This window comes from Bufo bufo, chromosome 3, assembly GCF_905171765.1.
Source record: "Bufo bufo chromosome 3, aBufBuf1.1, whole genome shotgun sequence".
Classification (NCBI taxonomy): domain Eukaryota; kingdom Metazoa; phylum Chordata; class Amphibia; order Anura; family Bufonidae; genus Bufo; species Bufo bufo.
This window is the reverse complement of record NC_053391.1, coordinates 275,747,654-275,772,337: the sequence shown is the minus strand read 5'-3', so window position 1 is coordinate 275,772,337 and position 24,684 is coordinate 275,747,654. Positions and strand designations below refer to the sequence as shown.

At 44.7% G+C, this 24,684-nt stretch overlaps 1 protein-coding gene across 1 annotated transcript in view; it reads left to right on the top strand.

Annotated features, from left to right (window-relative positions):
* CACNA1S (calcium voltage-gated channel subunit alpha1 S) overlaps positions 1 to 24,684 on the top strand; it is a 1,092,054-nt gene that overhangs the window by 1,022,646 nt on the left and 44,724 nt on the right. Inside the window, 2 exon segments of the mRNA XM_040424151.1 lie at positions 19,357 to 19,559; positions 21,259 to 21,349. Of these exon segments, the coding sequence (XP_040280085.1) occupies positions 19,357 to 19,559; positions 21,259 to 21,349 (294 nt within the window).

Here is a 24,684-nt window from a genome sequence, read left to right as displayed (position 1 = left end):
CCAGTTGGTGTAGTGACTGGCAAATTTAGCAATAAAAAGAGGCTAATCTATGACCTGTCAGCTCCACATTCTTTACCGGTACCTAGCCTTAACTCATTAATTCCTTCAGAGGAATTTTCTATGAAATATGCATCCATTGATGAAGCTATCCAGGTTATTCTCAGTCTGGGTAGGGGAGCTTGGCTATCTAAGGCCGACATTACTGATGCCTTTAAGTTGCTCCCTGTCCAACCAGAGTTGTGGCAATGGTATGGGATTAAGTGGTCAAAGTAAGTACTACTTCGCTAACAAATTGACCTTTGGTTCTAAATCTAGCCCCTGGATTTTTAACCAGTTTGCCATAGCCCTGCATTGGATACTTCAAGATTTGTTCCGGGTCAATCACGTAATTCACTATCTGGATGACTTTCTGTTAATAGAATCCCCGACCCATGTTCCTCAGGACCTGCAGGTGCTGCAAGCGATGTTTGCAGTTCTCAGGGTCCCCGTTGCCCCACACAAGGTGGAAGGTCCTGATACTACCATCACCTTTCTCGGCATTTGCCTAACACCGTTAATATGGAAGCTAGTCTCCCGCAGGTCAAATTGATTAGAGTTAAGGAAGCAGTTCATAGGTTAGCACGCGTCAGGACTGTCACCAAAGCAGATCTCCAGTCACTGCTTGGTATGCTTAATTCTCTACACGCATTATTCCACAAGGCAGGTCATTTATCGCTGACTGTTGAAGCTCTTGAAACATGCTCACGATCAAGATAGCTGGGTAGTCATAGATCAGAATGCGATGGCAGATTAGTTATGTGGGATAAGTTCCTGTCACAGTGGAACGGCATATCGTTATTTGTTCCGTCAAGTTTCAAGTGAATCTCCAGTAGTTCATACGGATGCCTCATCCTTAGTAGGCTTTGCAGCTATTTTCGGTCATAGTGGATGGCAGATCAATGGCCAGCGAGGTGGGTCAGGTTGGAGGGCTTCAACCAGGTGTTCCTCATTATTCGAGATATACCCCGCTTGGTGGCGGCAGCTCGGGTGTGGGGTCCACTATGGAGGAATCAGTCAGTGCTCTTCCTGACAGATAATGAGGCCTTAGTAGAGATACTCACTAAGGGTAGATCAGCCTCTGCTCAGATTATGTCATTTGTGAGGAGACTCGTTTGGTTATCACTTCAATATAATTTCCATATTATATGTGATCACATTAAGGGGCAAGCTAACGTAGCGGCGGATGCTTTATCTAGGGGTAACCTGTCGCTCTTCTTTCAGGTCTCTCCACAGGCAGACCACGCACCGGCAACCATTCCCGAGTTCAACCAATTGGTGATGGACTAGCGGCTCACCTTGCCACTGCTAGGTCTCTTATGACTAGATCACTGTCCGATAACACCCTGAGGATGTATAAGAAAGCTTGGGCGTCATTCTGTAACTTTAAGAGAACGCACCCGTCAGGTGGAGCAGGATATATATCTTATCTACTGGCATTTGGTGCATTTTGCCACTCACACCTGAAGCTGTCTTACAGTACTATTAAGTCATACCTGGCCGGGATACAACATCATTTGTATTTGAAGCATCCTCATCTACCATCATTGTTTTCTGCGCATCCTATCAGAATGTTACTGAGGGGTATACAGACAAGGCTCTGCTGTCACCCGTCCTTCCCGGCAGCCATTTACGGGGAAGATGTTCAGGTCCTTATCTGATATGTTGCAAGGGATATCCTTTTGGTGAATATACTAGCTTACTGATAAAGACAACCATGTATCTGGCTTTCTATGGTTTCCTCAGACCAGGCGAATTCACCTGCGCCGCGAGCTGTTAAAAATTATCTGAGGAAGAGTCAGCTCTCTTGGGATGGGTCTTGTTACATTCTTACGCTAACCTCTACAAAGACGACACGCCCAGGACAGCTGACTAAAGTTAAATACTTTACTACTGGTAATAAATGGTGTCCTGTGAAAACCATTCGAGAGTGGTTACAGTTTATTAAAGAAACCCCGGGTGAGGGCACCTCTCCTTAGGTTTAGGTTCTGCTCCTTTGAGTTGCACAAATTTCCTCAAGTTTGTCCGTATTTTGTTGAGGAACATTGGTGTCGACCCCAGCTCGATTACGGGGCATTCTATGCGCATCGGGGCGGCCTCCGCTGCATCTAAGCACAATGTCCCGGTACATGTAATTAAGAAGCTAGGCAGGTGGAAGTCGGCTTGTTATGCCCGGTATATACCAAACCCGCAGGTTGAAATGTCTAGTGCCTTCAGTAATCTAGTTTTGTAATTATAAATAAACATATGACATTTAACCTATGTTTGTGATTTTTGGCCCCTTTAGCCTACCCTCCGTACAGCAGTCTCGGCACACCTCTACTGCTTTAGAAGTAGGTAGGTAGGTCTCATACGCATAGACGACCCGAATACAAGTGATAAGCAAATGTATATTTGCTGTGTTTGTATGAGGGGAGGCGGGGTTAGCGTTCATAAGGCTGCCTTCCCCCCTCTATCCTCACCAGCGTCAGCTCGTTTGCCCCACCCTCCCAATCCCATTATTACAACAACTCTATGGGGGTGGGCCCCTTTAGCCTACCCTCCGTACAGCAGTCTCGGCACACCTCTACTGCTTTAGAAGTAGGTAGGTAGGTCTCATACGCATAGACGACCCGAATACAACCACAGTCATTGATCATGCCCCTGTAAGGCTTCATTCAGACGTCCGGATGCGTTTTGCGGATCCGATCCATCTATCAGTGCATCCGTAAAAATCATGCGGACATCTGAATTGAGCTTTACAGGGGGGTAATCAATGACAGGGGGGTGATCAGGGAGTCTATATGGGGTGATCACCACAGTCATTGATCACGCCCGTGTAAGGCTTCATTCAGACGTCCGGATGCGTTTTGCGGATCCGATCCATCTATCAGTGGATCCGTAAAAAATCATGCGGACGTCTGAATGGAGCTTTACAGGGGGTTGATCAATGACAGGGGGGTAATCAATGACAGGGGGTAATCAATGACAGGGGGGTGATCAGGGAGTCTATATGGGGTGATCAGGGGCTAATAAGGGGTTAATAAGTGACGGGGGGGGTGTAGTGTAGTGGTGCTTAGTGCTACTTTACTGAGCTACCTGTGTCCTCTGGTGGTCGATCCAAACAAAGGGGACCACCAGAGGACCAGGTAGCAGGTTTATTAGACGCTGTTATCAAAACAGCGTCTAATATACCTGTTAGGGGTTAAAAAAAACACATCTCCAGCCTGCCAGCGAACGATCGCCGCTGGCAGGCTGGAGATCAACTCTCTTACCTTCCGTTCCTGTGAGTGCGCGCGCCTGTGTGCGCGCGTTCACAGGAAATCTCGGCCATCGCGAGATGACGCATATATGCGTGACTCTGCGCAGGGCTGCCACCTCCGGAACGTGATCCTGCGTTAGGCGGTCCGGAGGTGGTTAAATAGAGGCTGGGTCACATGCTGCACTGACCAATCACAGCCATGCCAATAGTAGGCATGGCTGTGATGGCCTCTTGGGGCAAGTAGTATGACGCTTGTGATTGGCTGCTCTGCAGCCTTTCAAAAAGCGACAAGAAAGTGCCGAACACCGAACCCGAACTTTTACGAAAATGTTCGGGTTCGGGTCCGTGTCACGGACACCCCCAAAATTCGGTACGAAACCTGAACTATACAGTTCGGGTTCGCTCATCCCTATTTATGACTTATCTGCTCCTCATTCTTCTCACGTCCCAAGTCTCAATTCGTTGATTCCGTCAGAGGAATTTTCTTTGAAATATACTTCTGTGGACCAGGCTATTCAGGTCATTCTCCAGACAGGTAAGGGTGCTTGGCTGTCCAAAGCAGATATATCTGATGCGTTCAAATTGCTGCCTATTAGCCCATCTCTCTGGCAGTGGCATGGTATCAAATGGAGAGATGTATATTATTTCGCCACCAAATTGACGTTTGGTTCAAAATCAGCCCCAGTCTGTTTGACAAATTAGCACAGGCGCTGGAGTAGATTTTGTTGGAAGTACGGGGTTGCCAGAACATCATTCATTACCTTGACGATTTTCTGTTGATTGAAAGCCCCTCACAGGCGCCTGTTGACTTGCAAGTTCTTTTGCAAGTTTTTAAGGAGTTAAACATTCCAGTGGCTGACCACAAGACAGAAGGGCCTCCACAAGTTATCACGTTTTTAGGGATCGCCTTAAATTCACGAGACATGACGGCTAGTCTGCCCCAAGACAAACTCGACAGGATCAAGTCAGGTGTCTGTTCCTTGGTCATTTCTCAGGTTTGCACCAAGAGAGAGTTTCAGTCTCTGTTGGGCATGTTTAAACTTTGCCATGAGGATTATTCCTCAGGGTAGATCGTTTATTTCAAGATTGTTAGTCTTACTGCAAGAAACCAGTGATTTGGACGCATCAGTGCACCTTAATGCCAACGCCCGGGCAGATCTGTTCATGTGGGACAGATTTCTCAGTGGGTGGAATGGCATTTCCATGTTTGTTCTGAGGGCTACCATCGATTCCCCACACGTATTTTCAGATGCGGCTTCCTCGGTAGGTTTCGCTGCCATATTTGGCTCACATTGGTTCGCCAGCTCGTGGCCCACGGAGGTATTATTAGCGTCCTAAAAGCAAGAAAATGCCCCCCCCCCCCCACAAGAAAACTCAGCAATTGATATATTTTCCAGACTTGTTATTCAGGATCTGGAGAAGATCAGACCGCAGAGAGATTTTTGGTCTAATCTCACTAAGCAAGAAAGGGAAGCCCTGGTTGGGGCTACAACAGAACAACAGTATCATTGTGAAACCTGCCGACAAGGGGGGGAATATTGTTATTATGGATCACACTCTCTATAATGGGATGTTGTGAATCTCTTCTCAATGATGCTGGTTGTTATGATCGCCTACGGGGTGATCCCTCTAATCTATTTATTGAAGACCTAGATCAGATCCTCCTGACAGCATTTGAAAATAAATTGATCTCGTCAGAAGAGCTTAAATTTATGACTCCGAAGAATCCTCAGATACCAACTTTCTACCCACTCCCGAAGATCCATAAGGGAGTAGATCCATTGAAAGGGGGACCAATAGTATCTGGGGTTGACTCCTTCTCTCAGAATACGAGCATGTACATTGATCAGGTTCTGAGGCCGTTTGTCCTCAGCATTGCCTTCGTATATAAGGGATACGACAGATCTACTTTTGCGCATTCAGGATACTGCTGTGGAGGAAAAGACCTTTCTGGCCTCCATTGATGTTGAGGCACTCTACAGCAGTATACCTCATGAATGGGGTATCAAGGCAGTTGATTCTTTTCTGATGACTAGGGGTATTCAGTTTAGGGCCCATAATTCCTTTATGATCTCCATTCTTAGATTTGTGTTAGCACATCATTTCTTCCTTTTCAAGAATGTGTTTTACCACCAGCTCAGGGGCACCACGATGGGTAGCCCCTGTGCACCGACTTACGCAAATTTGCTCCTGGGCTGGTGGGAGGACCAAATTGTATTCAACGATGTGGAGGAACCCTGGACCACCCACATCACCTTTTGGGGAAGGTATATTGATGATTCTTCCTACTGTGGGATGGTCCAGAGGTTGCCTTTAAGTCATTCGTCACATCGCTGAATAACAATCCATAGGTTTAAGATTTACCTGCGAAATAAGTAACAGGGAGATCTCATTCCTGGACATCAAAATCTCTAAAAGGGAGGGAATGTTGTATACTGAAACATTTAGGAAGCCAACGGCTACTAATAGCCTTTTACACTGGGGTAGTTTTCATCCAAACCCAGTTAAAAGAGGCATCCGCAAGGGCCAATACATCCGCATCAGAAGAAACTGCACTGATACCTCCACATTCATGAAACAATCAAGGGACCTAAGGGACAGGTTCTTGAGCAGAGGCTACCCGGACGAGACACTAAAGAAAGCTTTTAAACATTCCTTAACTTCCAATAGAGAGCACTTTCTGGACCCCCAAAAAAAGGGGAAAGTACAGGATAAAATCATGAGAGTTATCGGGACATTCGATAGCTGTCATGAGAGGATCTTTGAAATTTTTAGAAGACATTGGGGTATCCTTCGAACAGATAAGGACCTCGTGGATGTACTCCCATTCAAACCAGGAATTACCTTCAGGAGGGGAAAATCGATAAGAGATCTCCTAGTACATAGTTTTTTACACGACACCAAAAGTATGTGGAACTTGGCTAGATAGGAGACCGTTGGGAATGTTTTTTTAAAATGCAGTGGATGTATAGCATGTCCATTTATCACCACATCGAAAACCTTCAGAAGTGTCTCGATGGGTAGGACCTTTGAGATGAGGGACTTTGGCAATTGCAAGAGTTGCGAAGTGGTCTATTTGATAACATGCCCATGCCCGATGAACTATGTGGGCAAGACTAAGAGGGGAATTGAGGAGGAGAGTGGGAGAGCACCTAGGAGATATTAGGCATGGACGAGACAAACCCATGGCAAATCATGTACACAATTTCCATGGGGGCAATGCCAGATTCCTGGGCTTCCAAATTATTGAAATTATCCCTTCCTCCCCACGTAGGGGAGACTGGGATAAGAAGATATTACAGAAGGAGTGCCAGTGGATCTATAGATTGAAAACATATAGTCCACACGGCCTAAATGAACAACTATCATTTGGCTGTTTTTTATGAACCAATGCTCTCCTGCTCTCTCTCTCTGTGACCCTTGCCCCTCTCATGTCCCTATATCTTATTTTGAATTCATTTGGGAATGACTACAAATTTGTCATAATGTCCGTGTGTCTGGGCTCTGACTCTCTGGATTTCTCCTCCTTCTTCCGCTACTGGACCAACTATCAATGGAGATTTAGTTATATCATTAATCCTGCCATATATGTGTAGCATCGGATTCGAAAATGATCCAACTATATTTATTGTATAGCCACAACGGGGTCTATCTTATAATTGTTGTTTTCCCTGTAGTGGCTAAAGAAGAATGGTATGTCGGTGATACCTATGTCCTATATGAATGACTGTCCAACCCTGATATCTGTCAAACCAATCCCCCCTCCCCCCTACATATCTCCCCCCACTCCTCTCCCCCCTTTTTTTGTTGAGTACATAATTAATCAACTCTTTTTTGATCATCCCGGTATAGAATAACTCCTATCGAGATATCTTATAGAAAGGAAAAAAAAAATCTTTATTCATTGGCACATCTTGACATTGTATGCCTCATTTACATCTGGTCATCTAAATGAGATATGTATTCAGCCAGAAACTGTATATACCGCCGATTGCACGTCATAGGTCATCACTGGCTCACGATCATACTCCGGAATCGCATGGTGGAACGGATTTGCGTTCCAAAATAACTTCCGGTTTTGCGGAGTGTGAATATGTACGTCACTTCCGGTTTTGAAACAACACGTCCGGTCTGTGGAACGCATTTGCGTTCCAAATCGGCGTCTGCATGGTTTATCGATACCAGACTCATTGTAAGGATTTCCTGGTTTGAATCTAGATACATACGGTTATAGGGATCGAGTGAATGGGAGACTATGGAGGAGTAAAGATTGATTATGAAAGGCCTTATATTATCTGTAGGAGAGGACTAAGTCTTAAGGGGGAGGGACTTATTATGGGTGGACTCTTTATAAGCGCCAACTTTGATTTAGACTTGGGGGACACCGGTCATCTATAGCCTTCATCTGGGCCCCTACTCCTGTAGGGTCTCGATTGAGGGACACTATATAGAAAATCTCTATTATGAGACATTGTTGCTGGAGCATTTTCCTCCTCTTTCCCCTGACGAACCAGCCAGAATTTATAGTGGCTGGGGAAACGTAACATTGGGATTTTTGTCTTTTCATGTTTTCTTACTATGTGTTTTATGTATTTTCTCTACTTAGCATTGTATAGGATAGGCAATACAGGGTGTACTAGTTAGGTAAGAGGACCGGGAGCCCCTACCTTCAAGGGGTGTCCCTGGGCTTAGTCTTACTAGGGTGACAGAGGGTTATGTGTAGGATAGGTATTCCCCATCGACTCTCTAGAAGGGTGATTTAACTTACTGGATACCACCTCCAGGGATCTACCATCACTACTACTGCCTCTGGATCTCATCAGTGCTAGATGACTACCTGACTGCTCTGTACCAGTGTTGGATTACCACCTGGTTGAGAAATACTTCATCTTTGGTATCTCAGCTAACCGTGAATAATAACTGAGTATCCCTGAATTGAATGCTACCATTTTTTGTATCTGTTTATTTCATTGTGGGCTCACTAATACCAGGTGACTATTGAGCTGAAAATTTCTCTGTTTTACTTCAGCTGACCGTGAGCTATATCTAGTACCTCTGCATGGCCGCATTTACATATATTGCAAGATGTCTATATGGTTCTGAGTATGACCACATAGTTTGTACTGTATATGTGTCTTTTTGACCTTCTTGTTACATGTAGTCCGGCTGTAGGCCAGATTTTGTAGACGATAAATAAAAGGTATATTTTAATTGGGAAGGTGTTCATGATTTATGGCAGAGTGGCAAGAAAGAAGTCTCTCCTCAGTAAGGCTAGGTCTACACAACGACATTTGTCTCGCGACATTTTATTGCACCAATGTCGCGCCACAATTTTTATAATGATAGTCTATGGTGTCGCAATGCGACATACTGCGACGCGACAGTCGTAAAAAATCCATTCAAGATGGATTTTTCTGCGACTGTCGCGTCGCAGTCGCAGCTTGTCGCATTTCGACGCCATAGACTATCATTATAAAAATTGTCGCGCGAAATTCGTGCTACAAATGTTGCAGTGTAGTTGCGAATTATTGTCGCGCGACACATGTCGTCGTATAGACCTAGCCTAAAAAAACGCATGGAATTCTGCCTGGAGTTTGCAAAAAAGCACCTAAAGGACTCTTACTATAAGAAACAAGATTCTCTAGTCCCATTTAACCAAGGTTGAACTTTTTGGCCTTAATTCTAAGTGTCATGTCTGGAGGAAATGCACTGCTGATCATCTTCCCTAATACTAACCCTACAGTGAAGCATGGTGCTTGCAGCATCATGCTGTAGGGTGCTTTTCAGCAGCTGGGATAGGGAGACTGGTCAGGGTTGATGGGAAGGTGAATAGAGCAAAGTACAGAGATATTCTTACTGAAAACCTGATCCAGAGTGCTCTGGAACTCAGAATGGGTTGAAGGTTCACCTTCCAACAAGACAGTGAGCCTAAGCACATAGCCAAGACAACACAGCAGTGGCTTAGGGACAACTCTGTGAATGTGCTTGAGTGGTCCAGCAAGAGCCCTGACTTGACCTCAATCAAACATCTCTGGGCAGGCCTGAAAATAGCTGTCCATTGATGGTCCCCATCCAACCTGACTGAGCTTGAGAGGATCTGTAGAGAATGTAAAAAAATTGCCAAATCCAGGTGTGCAATGCTTGTGACATCATACCCAAGAAGACTGGAGGCTGTAGTCACTGTCAAAGTTGCTTCAACTAAGTAAAGAGTAAACGGCTTAATTTTAGTGTTTTCTTTTCAATAAAGTATCGAAGATTTTGAACATTCTTTTTTCATTTTGTCATTATGGGTTATTTAGTCAAAGTTGATGTTGCACAAGGTCTCAACATAAAAAATATGAAAAAAGTACAAGGGTCTGAAGACTTTCCGAATGCACTGTATCTTCTCTCCTATCCTCCTATTTTTAGTAAGGGGCAAACTTTTAATGACATACCTTTTGTACTGAGTGACGGAGGCCTCACTAAAACAGGAATGCAACCACACACAGATAAGGTTCCTGTATGTATGTCTCTTGATACTGTGTGGTTTCTAAACATACTGATGCACATTACAATAAAGTTGATTAAAACCTACATTTCCAGCAAAAAAATTGTTGGATGAAACTTTTCATCAATAAACGGTAAAAGATTGTTCATTTAAACAGTGTTCCTAGATTGTTTGTACTTGACCTAATGTCATTGAATGAGTATGGCGAATTAAAATGACTGGAGCAGCCAATATAGACTAAAATGTGTTATGGCAATGTCTGTGAAATGATTGTTCATTCAAAACCTCCAGGGGACTGTAAGTTATGACATTTCTCTGTATACTGACTTCTTTTTATTTTAGCAACCAAAAATTGCACACACTAAGGCTACTTTTTACACTCGCATTTTGTGTGGATCCGTCATGGACGGATCCGTTCAGATAATACAACCGTCTGCATTCGTTCTGAACAGATCCGTTTGTATTATCTTTAACATAGTCAAGATGTATCCGTCTTGAACACCATAGAAAGTCAATGGAGGATGGATCCGTTTTCTATTGTGCCAGATTGTGTCAGTGGCTCAGTTTCATTAGACGGACACAAATACGGTGCAAGCAGCGTTTTGGTGTCCGTCTCCGTAGAGGAATGGAGACTGAACTGATGCAAACTGATGCATTCTGAGTGGATCCTTTTCCATTCAGAATGCATTATGGCAAAACTGATCCGTTTTGGACCGCTTGTGAGAGCCCTGAACGGATCTCACAAACGGAAAGCCAAAACGCGAGTGTGAAAGTAGACTAAGGCTACATGCACACGACCGTTATATGTTTTGCGGTACGCAAATTGCACATCCGTATGCCATCCGTTTTTATTTTGCGGATCCATTGTAGCAATGTCTAAAACGGACAAGAATAGGACATATTCTATTTTTTTTGCAGGGCTATGGAATGGACATACTGATGTGGACAGCACACGGTGTGCTGTCCACATTTTTTGCGGACCCATTGAAATGAATGGGTCCGCATCCTATCCACAAAAAAACTTAACGGACACGGAAATAAACAACGTTCGTGTGCATGTAGCTTAAAGGAGAGAATTGTGCACTCCAATATGGCTGCTCTCAGGGGAGAAAGCTTAAAACCTCTAAAAGCAGAAGAAACACAATTTGTCTCCACATTGTTGCATCTAGCTATTGAAATTAAGAATCAAATGCAATATACATTTCCTTTAGCAATCATTACTTGTTAATACCCATTCACATAGTAAAATTCTTGTAAAGGTAACTTCACACTTGCAACAAAGCTATCCGGCAGGCTATTCTGGCAGTGAACAGCCTGCCAGTGTTCTCTGGATCTGGAGAACCCCGGCATGCTGTTCTGGCAGAGAAGAGTTGCTGCAAGTGTGAAGTAAGCCTTTACACATTATATTAATAGTCAGACTAGCCGGGGGACCTTTTACACATACAGATGATCTTGCAGATTATCAGGAACAAAGCAGACTCTCCTGGTAACTGTCAGATCATCAGCAGAGATGACGGCTGCATTTACAAGCAGCAATCATGCTTGTTCCTGATAATCTGCCCGTGTGAAAGATGCCAGCAATTACACACTCGTCCATCAGGTGGTTCTGGTCGTTCTGATTGCACAACAAATTGCATGATTTTCCTAAGTTATGACGTAAAGTCATGATTTTATTAAAGACACGGAGGCGAGTATTGCTATCTCTCTCTTTACTGAATCAACCAATAGCAGCAAAGAAAAACATCTCCATCACAAGTAACCATGGTGGCAAGACCCTCCCCTATATGACCCAGTATAAATAGTCCTGGTCCCCTTAGACTCTTCCTCTTTCTTTGAAGATGACACCTCTTCGGACTGTTGAACGGATAAGAACCAATCTTTAACCGAAATGAACTTCAATGTAACCTCAATGGAACGTGAACTTTCCAAACTGAAGAACAAGGCTGGAGAAAACGTAAATGTTGATTTCAGGCTCCCCATGATGGTGATTTATCATCCTGAGAACAGAAGAAAAGAAAAAGAAACAAAATAGGGATGCATTACTGCAAGGAGCGTGTATAAGGCAAAAGAAAGTGTACAACAAACTGCATACGGCAACCTGTTGACAAATAAATAGGCAGTACAAGTTTAAATAACATGTAAGATAAAACGTATAGACCAAAGGGGGGGGGGGCAGGGAGGGGGCAATACTTGCCTCTGTGTCTTTAATAAAATCATGACTTTAACGTCATAACTTAGGAAAATCATGCAATTTTATTACATGACACGGAGGCTCCTATTGCGAGTTTAAAGCTGACTCACAACAGCGGAAAAAAATAGAACTCACGAAAAGTGGACACTCGGGACCAATCAGCCAAGCGCATAATTCCTCCAATCGCCGAAGCCCATCTTGTGGAGTGCGCAGTAAAAATAGAAGTATCCACTCCCGTTAAGGTCATAGTCCACTTTACCCATCTGGCCAGAGTAACGCTGGTGACAGGGGCAAAAGGACGACGGTATGAAAGGAAGAGCTGAGGAAAAACTAAAGAGCGATGCAGAGATGTGCGAGACTCATACTCCCGCAGACAGGTGACAGGACAGAGAGCTGGAAAATCAGGGAAACTAGGGTACGATACAGACTGAATGTTGGTCTTGGTACGACGCGAAATATCGAACACAACGCCCTCTGGGGTAAAAGACCACGCATCGTAGTCCAAAGCTCGGACATCTGAGACTCTTTTGCAAGAGATCAAGCAGAAAAGTGAGACCTACTTAGCCGAGAGTTGCCGCAAGGAAAGGTCCGAGTTCGACAGCCAAGATGAAAAAAGAGACAAAACCGAAGAAACGTCCCAGGTAGTGGAATAACGGGGTCTAGGTGGTCGAAAAAGACAGGAGCCTCGAAGTAGGCGACACACCAGAGGATGCTGACCCGCAGGGCATCCATCAAATCCTCGGTGAGAGGAAGATATGGCTGATCTAAACAAATTGATTGTACAATATGCTTTCCCATCCTCAAAGAGGTGAGGAACTGAAGGATCTCGGTCACAGGCGCCGAAACGGGATCCACGTGCCTAGCCAAGCACCAGCTAGTCCAAGATTTCCAGGCTGCCCGATAGGAACGTCTGGTGCCGGGAGCCCATGCTTCTTCCAAAAAGGCATCTAGTTGAGTCCGAAACTCCCAGGACGCCCCAGGGCTCCCCGAAACCCTGCAGGCTAAAAGTTGCAGAGACTTCTCTAGGACGAGAGGGTGTTGCAGACCTGATGGGTCTAGTAAGAGGTCCGGGAAGACTGGGAGAAGGAGCGGATACTGGACCAGGAATTCCAGCAACTGGGGAAACCACGATTGAGTGGTCCAAAAAGGGACTAATAAGACCAGTTCAGCCCCCCTGCTGGCGAATCTGGGCTAAAACGCGAGGGATCATCGTGAATGGGAGAAATGCATACATGAAATGGCCGGACCAATCCTGAAGACAAGCGTCGACAGCCTCTGCGTCTGGGTCCGGGCGCCAGCTGTAAACCTGAAGCTGGGTGTTCAAATATGACGCGAAGAGATCTATATAAAATGGTCCCCAAAGAGATGATATTGCAGAAAAAATCATCACGTCTAATTTCCAATTGCTGGTGTCGGAAAGAAAACGAAAACTCCAGTCTGCGTGAATGTTGTGAAGGCCGGGAAGATACTCCGCGACCACAGTGATGTCTCTGGCCAGACAAAAATCCCAGAAATCCTTCGCCAGATGGGATAACACAGTTGAATGCGTCCCCCCATGGCGTTGACATACCTCACTGCCGAGATATTGTCCATCCGCAGTCTGATGCAGGCTCTGGCCATCCCATTCGCAAAACTGCGAATCGCGAAAGATCTCGCCAGAAGTTCTAAGGAGTTGATGTGTAGGACGGACTCCTCCATGGACCAGCATCCTCCTGTGGTCACCCCCATTGCAATAGGTGCCCCAACCTAACAGGCTGGCGTCCGACTCCACCGTGAAATCCGGACGAGGGCCGAAGATCGCCTTGCCGTTCCAGGCCGTCAAGTTGTGGATCCACCAAGTCAACTCGTCTCTGGTCTCTGTATCTAATGAGATCAAGTCTGCATAGAAGCACCCGAGTGAAGGTGGGCGATCTTTAGACATTGCATGGCTCGGTAGTGTAACGGGGCCGGAAAAACTGCCTGGACCAAGGAGGAAAGAAGACCTATGATGCGAGCCAGGTGGTATAAACGAAATCTGCGGAAGCAAAATAGTGTGTCGGAGTTCCCTGCGTATAGCACGGTTCTTGGATAAGCGGAAGACTGAGTGTCTCTGTGGTCGAGTCGATCGTGAATCCTAAGAATTCCATGATTGGGCTGGTACTAAGCAAGACTTCTCCAGATTTAGGAGGAAGCCCAGGCGAGACAGAAGGTCCATCGTCCAGCTCAAATGTGTCAGAAGGATCGATCAGTCCTGGGCCATGAGCAGGATATTGTCCAGATAAATAATCAGACGAATCCCTCGGCTGCGGAGGCAGGAGATGACGGGTCGTAAGAGCTTGGTGAAGCACCAAGGTGCCGAAGACAGACCGAAAGGGAGAAATGTGAACCTCCACCTTTCTGACTTCCAGAGGAAACCAAGCAGATCCCTGGGTGATTCTGATATCCATATGGTCAGGTAAGCATCTTTAGGTCCAATTTGACCATCCAATCGTAATGGAGGAGCATATCCCTGAGTAGATGAATGCCCTCCATTTTGAAGTGGCGATAACGAACGAAAGATTGACCACTGGCCGCATCTGGCCATTTTTTTGGGCCACTAGAAAGATATTGCTGAGGATCCCGCTGGACAGAGCAGGAGCTCGTTCTATTGCACCTTTTTGAAACAGTGCCAACAATTCTCTGTGTAGAAGGCGTTGCTTTGGGATGGGAAAGACCACGGGGTGGGTGTGCGGGATGTGGATCGGAGAACTCACAAGTTCTATGTGGAAACCGCGGACAGTAGCGAGGACCCACGGATCCGACGTGATGGTCGACCAGACATGGGAAAAAAGACAGAGTCTTCCCCCTACCGAAGCAGTGAAGAAAACAACGGAGGAGGTAAACTTACCAAATGGGCATCTGGATGATGAGGATCCTCTGGCACCTCGGGATCGCCATGAAGAACCACAGGTGGGGAAGAAAGCCGGAGACTGTCTGGATTCCTGGTTGAAAGCTCTGTAGGAGAAGGAGCCTCGACCCGCGCCACGGGTCTGGTAAGCTGGGCGGACGGACAGACGGCCCCTGGAGCTGCCGGCCCTGGTAGAGACCCGCCCCTGAAAGACTCGTCTCATGAATAATTGAGCCTTGTCTAGGGCGGTGAAGGCACCCACAAAATGACTAAGGTCTTTTATAAAATAATCTCTGAAAAGGAGTCCCTGGGCATCCTTACCCGCCTCTGTTAAAGCCAAATTGGAAAGTTTGGGCTCAATCTTAAAAAGGATCGCTTTCCTTCTCTCAATAGAGAGGGAAGTGTTGACATTGCCCGTAAGGCATACTGCCCGCTGAACCCAACCACGGAGCTCCTCTGGGTCCACTAACGTATTTGTGACCTGGCGGATTCCGCAAATTCAAAAATCTTGGTCAGAGGACCTAGAATGTCCAAGAGTTTATCTTGGCAGGCCCTTAAGGCCGATTCAAGACCCTTACGGGGGTTCCACCCTGATTTAGCCAGGAAATGGGACATCTTGGGTCCACAATCGGGGTCTCACAGACCTTGTTCGGAATTATGGGTCTGGGGCACTCCGCCCTCAATTTATTGCGAGCCTCTTTGCTGAGGGGCTGGCGTATACGGGCCTCTAGGTATTTGGCAATATGATTGGACGGGAGCCATTCCGCAGACTTCGGATGGTGGAGGCCATCCAGGTCGAAGAGTGGCTCTCCAGAGGGATCTAACAGTGAACCCGAGGGGTCCAAAGGCACCTCCGCGGCAGTGGCCGTGGACATGGTTGGGCAGGAAGATGGCCCAGGCGGGTCCGCCTCCATCATACCTAGTTCTTCCTCTGAACTAATTATAGTTTTGGTCTGAGCCTTCTCTTCTGACCCGAGGTCGGATTCAGAATCTGTATCATGCTGCGCTCTAGTGCATTTCCACTGCCTCGCCTTTTCTGCCTGGTGGTCATATGCTCTCTTGCGCGAACGAGGCATGACATCTTGGGTGGAAGATTTCACACCAGTGACCTTAATTCTAGAGGCTTGTAGTTCAGAGGAATTTTTGTCAGAGGGAAGGCCCTGAGTCCTGGATGAGGATAGATGGGCCATAAGGGCTTGAGAAATGGAATGGGAAATGGCAGTGAAATATATCCCATAGCCGCCTGGATTGCGAAAGCAACACAGCGCTGGAGCGCCAAAGACTGCGCATCATCCATAATGGAGCCTAAATCCTGGTCCTGGGGAAGATCCTCCATGTCTTCAGGAACTGAGGGGTTAATGGGCAGATTATCCCTAGACATGTCTGCTGACTCTGGGAAAACCCAAACTAATAGAGGCTAGCAGGACAAACGGATCCTGAAACCCTCCTGGAGTAAGGATGACAGCAAGGGGGCAGTAAATAGCACAAGGTGAGAACAGACAATAAGAGGGGTACCAGAGGCCTGCAGAACCGGAGCGATGAAGACCGACAACCGGATCCAGGTAGATTGCCGGCAGGGATGAAGAGCGGTTGCGTCCAAAGTCTCGTGAGACTACGGGCGTGACGTCCGCAACCACCGACCAGAATGAAGAGCGATGCGCCCGAAGTCTCGCGAGACTACGGCGCGGTCAGAAGGGGCCAGAATCAGAGCAGCCGAGAGCGCGTGAAAAGGAGAAGAAGGAAGATGGAGGGCGCGGCAAGGGGAAGAAGGTAAGGGAAAATGACGACGGACACATAAGGAGAAAGGGAACAAGCTGCTATTGGTTGATTCAGTAAAGAGAGAGATAGCAATAGGAGCCTCCGTGTCATCTAATAAAATCATTGCTACTATGCAGCAGGAATAAAGATCCTATATGGGGACAAGCGATTGCTGCATGCAACTCATCTCTGCTGAAATCTGGAGCATCTGGACAGTCCGTAAAAATAGGTGACTTTTTCTTGTGTCCGTGAAAAGTGTCTATGATTTTTTTTGTGGCTGGGTGGTTCTTGACTAGATTATTTTGGTGATAATTATCATCACTTTACAGCTCACAGTAATTACAGGCAATGAGTTCTTATCAGTATCTTGAGTTATAGACATGCGTTATCTTTACATTCATTAAGATTTCCAATTTAACTATAAAAAAATATTGGATGTCTATGATTTTGGGATAAGTTGTCCAGAAAAAAGAAAAATTTTGATTGGCAACCCTGACCATCTGCTTTGTTACAAATAATCTGCCAGATCATCTGCACATGTAAAAGGACCCTAAGGCCCCTTTCACACATGGGCGAATATTTCGCGCGGATGCGATGCGGGAGGTGAACGCATTGCACCCGCACTGAATACCGAGCCCATTCACTTCTATGGGGCTGTTCACATGAGCAGTGATTTTCACGCATCACTTGTGCGTTGCGTGAAAATCGCAGCATGCTCTATATTCTGCGTTTTTCACGCAACGCAGGCCCCATAGAAGTGAATGGGGTTGCGTGAACAATCTCAAGCATCCGCAAGCAAGTGCGGATGAGGTGCGATTTTCACGCACGGTTGCTAGGAGACGATCGTGATGGAGACCCGATCATTATTATTTTCCCTTATAACATGGTTATAATGGGAAAATAATAGCATTCTGAATACAGAATGCATAGTAAAATAGCGCTGGAGGGGTTAAAAATTATAATAATAAATGTAATTCACCTTAATCCACTTGATCGCGTAGCCCGGCATCTCCTTCTGTCTCCTTTGCTGAACAGGACCTGTGGTGAGCATTTAATTACAGGTAAAGGACCTGTGGTGACGGCACGTCACTCCGGGTCATCACATGGTAAAAGATCATGTGAGGGATCATGGTGATGACCGGAGTGACGTCACCACAGGTCCTTTACCTGTAATTAATGCTCACCACAGGTCCTGTTCAGCAAAGGAGATAGAAGGAGATGCCGGGCTACGCGATCAAGTGGATTAAGGTGAGTTAAATTTAATTTTATTTTTTTAACCCCTCCAGCGCTATTTTACTATGCATTCTGTATCAGAATGCTATTATTTTTCCCTTATAACCATGTTATAAGGGAAAATAATACAATCTACAGAACACCGATCCCAAGCCCGAACATCTGTGAAGAAGTTCGGGTTTGGGTACCAAACATGCGCGATTTTTCTCACGCGAGTGCAAAACGCATTACAATGTTTTGCACTTGTGCGAAAAAATTGCGGGTGTTCCCGTAACGCACCCGCACATTTTCCCCGCAACGCCCGTGTGAAAGGGGCCAAAGGCCGCTTTCACACGTCAATGTTTTGGTCAGGTGTTCCATCAGTCATTATCATAAGTGATTGTGAGCCAAAACCAAGAATGAAGCCCACTCAGAGAAGGTATAATGGAAAGATGTTCACCTGTTTTTTGAAGTGTGTTTTTGACCTGCACCTGGTTTTGGCTTAGAATCACTGATGGAAATCACTGACCAAACATTGACTGCGTGAAGCAGCTTAAACAGGTTGTGGAGGGGTTTTATATTGATGACCTATCCTCTGGATAGGTCATCAATATCTAATCGGGGGAGGGTCTGACACCCAGCACCCCTACCGATCAGCTGTTTGAAAAGGAGGCAGAGCAGTGAGGACCCTGATCGGTGAGGGTGGAGGGACCCCCGCCGATCAGATATTGATTATCTATCCTGAGGATAGGTCATCAGTATAAAACCCTTGCACAACCCCTTAAAGGGTTTTTCTGAGATTTTTATAATGATGACCTTTCCTTTGATAGGTCATCAGTATCTGATTGTGGGGTTCCAACACCCGAGACCCCCACCGATCAGCTGTTTTGAGAAGGCAGTAGCACTCCTGTGAGCGTCACTGCCTTCTCACAGCTCACCAAGCACAGCACCGTACATAGTATAGCAGCTGTGCTTTATATCACAGCTCACCCCTATTCACTTGAATGAGCCTGAGCTGCTCCTAGGCCACGTGATCGATGATTGTGATGTCACTGGCCTAGGAAAAGCAGAGAGAAGGCTGCGGTGCTCACAGTGAGCGTCACTGCCTTCTCAAAAAACTCGGAAAACCCTGTTAACTCCCCAATTTTAGCTGCACCAGCCATCTAATGTGTATGGGGGAAGGGTTTTTGGACTTCTCCCAAAATCAGATGTCAGGAAAAAGAAGTATAAAGCTTTTGGATTTCAGCTGGCAGTGGCTTATTACTCTCTGTTGATTGAGAACAAATGCATTTTCAACCAGGCATGCAAGTGTATGGGGCAATGGTTTGTTGGCTTGAAAAAGTGTTCAAATGTGTATAGTTAGTCTTAGGCCATCTCAATGCAGTTTACATGTATGAAGAAGACATGAAATATCAGAAATGAAATCAGCGGTCCACAAAACAATGTACAGTTTTCTTCTTTTGTTATGCCCTAATGTATTTCTTTTCATATTATTTGATCATAAACTGTATATCATTCAGATCATTTGACTCTAAATTCCCATTTTGTCACATTCTGTATTCCAGAGGACAGGTGGACTGTTTGGGCAAGAAGACAGTTTTCACACTGAGCCTATCAGTCCTATACATACAACTGTCACCAGCCAGCGACCCCTGCGCTTTTCTGAAGGTGGTGGTGAGGACCTAGATTCACCAGTATTTCTACCAGATCCTGTATTTTTCCCACCACCAAGAAGAAACCGCAACACAAATAATAGCAAAATAACAAGGCAAGTATTAGTGGTTGATATTTTGCTGGAATATCATATTTATTTTATTATATAAAGGGTAACTAAACTTTGTACAACATTCTAAATGCCCTTGTGAGGCAGTGACAGGCCTCATATATGAAGGACGGTATGTATCGACCCAGAGTGTGCAGGAAACCTATTAAGGAGATACATATTGTGGCCTGGCATTTACTGGGAGTAAGCAAAGAGCAGGGTGGGTGCTTACTCCCTCACGATCCACCCTGGGGTTTTATACTGGCCTATGTCCACGATTGCGTTTTAAAAGTCAGCAGCATGAGGCAGGGTGTGTGTTGTGTGAGAGGCTGCAGATCACCCCCTGCAAGGCGCTTGTGAAGCAAATACTAACCTGGTGGACGCTTCTAAAGGATCTCTGAGATTGCTCGACTTTATTGTGGATGACATGACATATTACTTGTCCTGGCTGAAATGTATGTATGTTGGCTGGAACAAGCAATAAACTGTATTGAAGTGACTTTGCTGTGTCCCTGCCTGTCTTTAAAACTGCTCATAGGAGCCCAAGGCATTGCACCTTATAATTTTTGGTAATATTTAATTTTTACAATTTTATGGACAAAATAGCGCTTTGGAATATGTACACCAGTAAACCGCTGACATGTATGTGGTGAACGGGTCTACAGAATCCAATGTACTGCAGGCATAGGGGTCGTAGTGAGTGCTTCCCTCAGCTGATACCTGGCATAGCACATTGATACAGGGTCTCCTCCACTAAGCTATGTAGAGCTTTTAGTTGAGTGGACACAGGCAAGAGAGCAATGTGCAATGCAGAGCTCCTGCCTGGGCCTGCTCAGTTAAATGCTCTGCATAGCACATTGGAGAATGCCCTGCACCAAAGTACATTGGAATCCATACACCCTTAGGCCTCTTGCACACGACTGTATGTATTTTGCGGTCCGCAAAAAAAAACGGATTCTCAAAAAATACGGATGACATCCGTGTGCATTCTGTATTTTGCGGAGCAGAACAGCTGGCCCCTAATAAAACAGTACTATCCTTGTCTGTAATGCGGACAATAATAGGACATATTCTATTTTCTTGCGGAACAGAAATATGGACATACGGAAACGGAATGCACACGGAGTACCTTCAGTTTTTTTGCAGACCCATTGAAGTGAATGGTTCTCATATGGTTCGCAAAAAAAAAAACACGGAAAGGACACGGAAAGAAGGCCTAAGGCTAGGTTCACACCTGAGCTGTAAAACGCTCAACAGGCAAAAACCAATGTTTCCCTATGGGCATGGTTCTCACCTGAGCGTTTAACAGCGCGTACAAACGCGCTGTAAAACGCCCTACGCCCCAAGAAGTACAGGAGCTTCTTTGTCTTTCTATTGTCGCGCGTATTGTGGCAGTTTTTTCATTGGAGGCCTCTGTGGTTAATCACACAAAAGTCACGTACGACGCATGTTTCCAAAATACAAAAACGCCTCAAAATACGCCTCAAAAACGCCCGATAAAAACGCATGTAAACAGCGCTTATCGAATACGCTCAGGTGTGAACCCAGCCTTAGGATACAGTCTGCAATGTACTGGTGTACAGATTCCAGAGTGCTATAGACACCCTGAACTTCAGGTAACTATTGTGTCCGTAAAATGGTAAAATAAATAAACTATATTACAAAATGCTGATGAAATATGCTAACACTGATTCTCATTTTCTAGTGGACTTGAACACAGCCTTACTACTTCAAACTTTGCAAAAGCTCAACAGGAAGAAGATCAGTGTGACTCTGTTAGTACCAGCAGTAAAGAGGTAATGTCTTGGTAGGCAGTGTCGGACTGGGGTACCTAGAGCCCACCAGTCGAATATAATAAATAATTTAACAAGTGTTTTATATGAACATAGGCTGGTTGAGGTGCTGTACATTGAATATATGTATGTAGTACAGTAAATCTAATGTGTTATGTGCCACTTGTGCAGGGGGTGGAAGACTAGGGGCCCACCTTGCTCAGGGGCCCACCGGGGGATTCCCCTGTACCCCTGTGGGCCAGTCCGAGCCTGTTGGTAGGTAGAAACAGTTTAAGACGATCAATGATTTTAACATTTCTGAAAGTTTGTCCAACCTCAGAAGCCACAATATGAAGTGTGCAGTGCTCCTTATTTAACTAATGTAACAGTGTAAGGGCTTGTTCACATCACCGTTATGGATTTTGTCATTGTTTTCCGTTATAACATGGTTTAAGAGTATTCTGTTTTGATCCTTTAATAATACAAAGTCTATGGGCAGGATAACGGATCCATCCTGGTTTCCATTATGTAGGAGTCCAGTCCTGCATAACGGAAACCAGGATGGATCTGTTATGCTGCCCATAGACTTGTATTATGATGGAATGCAAAACGGAAGCCTTTAAAAGGCATTCCGTTTTGCTATCCGTCATAATAGAAGTCTATGGGAATCATAACGGATCTGTCTGGTCTCTGTTATGCAGAACGGAAAAAAAAAACTGACGGATCCGTTATGATTCCCATAGACTTGTATTATGACGGATCAAAACGGAATGCCTCTTAAAGGCTTCCGTTTGACTTCTGTCTTATGGATTCCGTTATTTCCATTATAATGGAAAACAAAAACTGAATCCATAACGGTAATATGACCCGCCCTAACATTCTCATTCAAAAAAAAAATCTAGTCAAAGAAAAATTGCTTGTACAGTATTACCCTGTAAAAGAGAACTTACTGTATTCACATGGGTTTGTGAAAATGTTGTTCCATACTGTACACGTGAATGTGGTTGTTACTGCTCCATGTTGCATACATTATTAGAAACCACACTTAGATACACCATATGGTCAAAATTATGTGGACTTAGGCTACTTTTCACACTGGCGTTTTGGTTTCCGTTGTGAGATCTGTTTCAGGGCTCTTACAAGCGGTCCAAAACGGATCAGCTTTGCCCTAATGCATTCTGAATGGATAAAAATCCGCTCAGAATGCATCAGTTTGCCTCCGTTCCGTCCCATTTCGCTCTGGAGGTGGACACCAAAACGAAATGGAAACTGAGCCAAACGGATCCGTTCTGACACAAGCAAGTGCGGATGCAGTGCGATTTTCACGCACGTTTGCTAGGAGACGATCAGGATGGGGGACCCGATCATTATTATATTATTTTCCCTAATAATATAGTTATAAGGGAAAAATAGCATTCTTAATACAGAATGCTAAGTAAAATAGTGATGGGTTAAAAAAATAAAAAAACAAAATAAAATAAAACTCACCTTAATCCACTTGTTTCGCCGCAGCCCGGCTTCTCTTCTGTCTTCTTCTTTGAGGAAAAGGACCTGTGGTGACGTCACTGCGCTCATCACATGGGTCGGTCACATCATCCACCACCATGGTGATGGATGATGTGACGGATCACGTGATGAGCGCAGTGACGTCACCACAGGTCCTTTTCCTCAAAGAAGAAGACAGAAGAGAAGCCGGGCTGCGCGAACAAGTGGATTAAGGTGAGTTTAATTATTTTTTTTTTAACCCCTCCCTCACTATTTTACTTAGCATTCTGTATTAATAATGCTATTATTTTTCCCTTATAACTATGCTAAAAGGGAAAATAATAAAACAATTCTGTGAAGAAGGTCCGGGTTCGGGTTTGGGTACCAAACATGCAGATTTTTCTCACGCGCGTGCAAACGCATTAAATGTTTTGCACTCGCGCAGAAAAACTCGTGCATATTCCCTGCGACTCACCCGCATCCTATCTGGCCCAAATCCATGACACCCGTGTGAAAGAGGCCTATCTGAACTGATGTATTCTGATGTGCAAAATCAAAATGGATCCATTTAATTCTGGTATTGAGATCCTCTGCCAGATCTCAATACCGAATTAACACCGCAATGTTAAAGTAGCCTTAACCATCACATCTCCAAGTATGGTGAAAAGAATGAAGCAGCACTCTTAAGGAATGTGAAAATGAAAAGGGTGCAAGCACTAAGGGGTCTGACTCCAAGGTCCCAACTGTCCAAGCAGAAAACAGAGGATAAGCAGATATGGAGTTTATTCACCCAAGTTCCACAATGCCATGTTTTAGCTATTCTTGAAAATGACTGTATGCAGCAGCTGAAATGTAACATTATTGGAACTTGGCTGAATAAGCAACATATTTGAATTCACTGGAGTGCTGCTTCTCTTCTGTTTGCAGCTGTAACACCTATTTACCTACATTTTATGTAGACACTATGGGGGAGATGTATCAAACTGTGGGTAAAAGTAGAACTGGTTTAGTTGCCCATGGCCACAAATCAGGGTCCACCTTTTATGATTCAAAGGAGCTGTGAAAAATAAAAGGAGGAATCTGGTTACTATGGGCAGCTAAGCCATTCTACTTTACACCAGTTTTATAAATCTCCCCCTTTGTATATAGCTAATATCCCCAAGGCATCCCCAAACCTAGATTTAAACATTAACCCCTTAAGTGACCCGGGCTCATTTTCACCTTAAGGGACCAGGCCATTTTTTGCAAATCTGACCAGTGTCACTTTATGTGTGAATAACTTTAAAACACTTTACTTATCCAGGCCATTCTGAGACTGTTTTTCGTCACATATTGTACTTCATGACACTGGTAAAATGGAGTCAAAAAAATACATTTTATTTATAAAACAATACCAAATTTACCAAACATTTAGAAAAATTAGCAAATCTCCGAGTTTCAATTTCTCTACTTCTATAATATATAGTAATACTTCCAAAAATAGTTATTAATTTACATTCCCCATATGTCTACTTCATGTTTGGATCATTTTGGTGAATGCCATTTTATTTTTTGGGGGACGTTTCAAGGCTTAGAAGTTTAGAAGCAATCTTGAAATTTTTCAGAAAATTTCTAAAACCCACTTTTTCAGGACCAGTTCAGGTCTGAAGTCACTTTGTTAGGCTTACATAATAGAAACCACCCAGAAATGACCCCATTTTACAAACTACACCCTCAAGGTATTCATAACAGATTTACAAACTTCGTTAACCCTTTAGGTGTTCCACAAGAATTAATGGAAAATAGAGATACAATTTCAAAATGTAACTTTTTTGGCAGATTTTCCATTTTAATAATTTTTTTCTAGTTACAAAGCAAGGGTTAACAGCAAACAA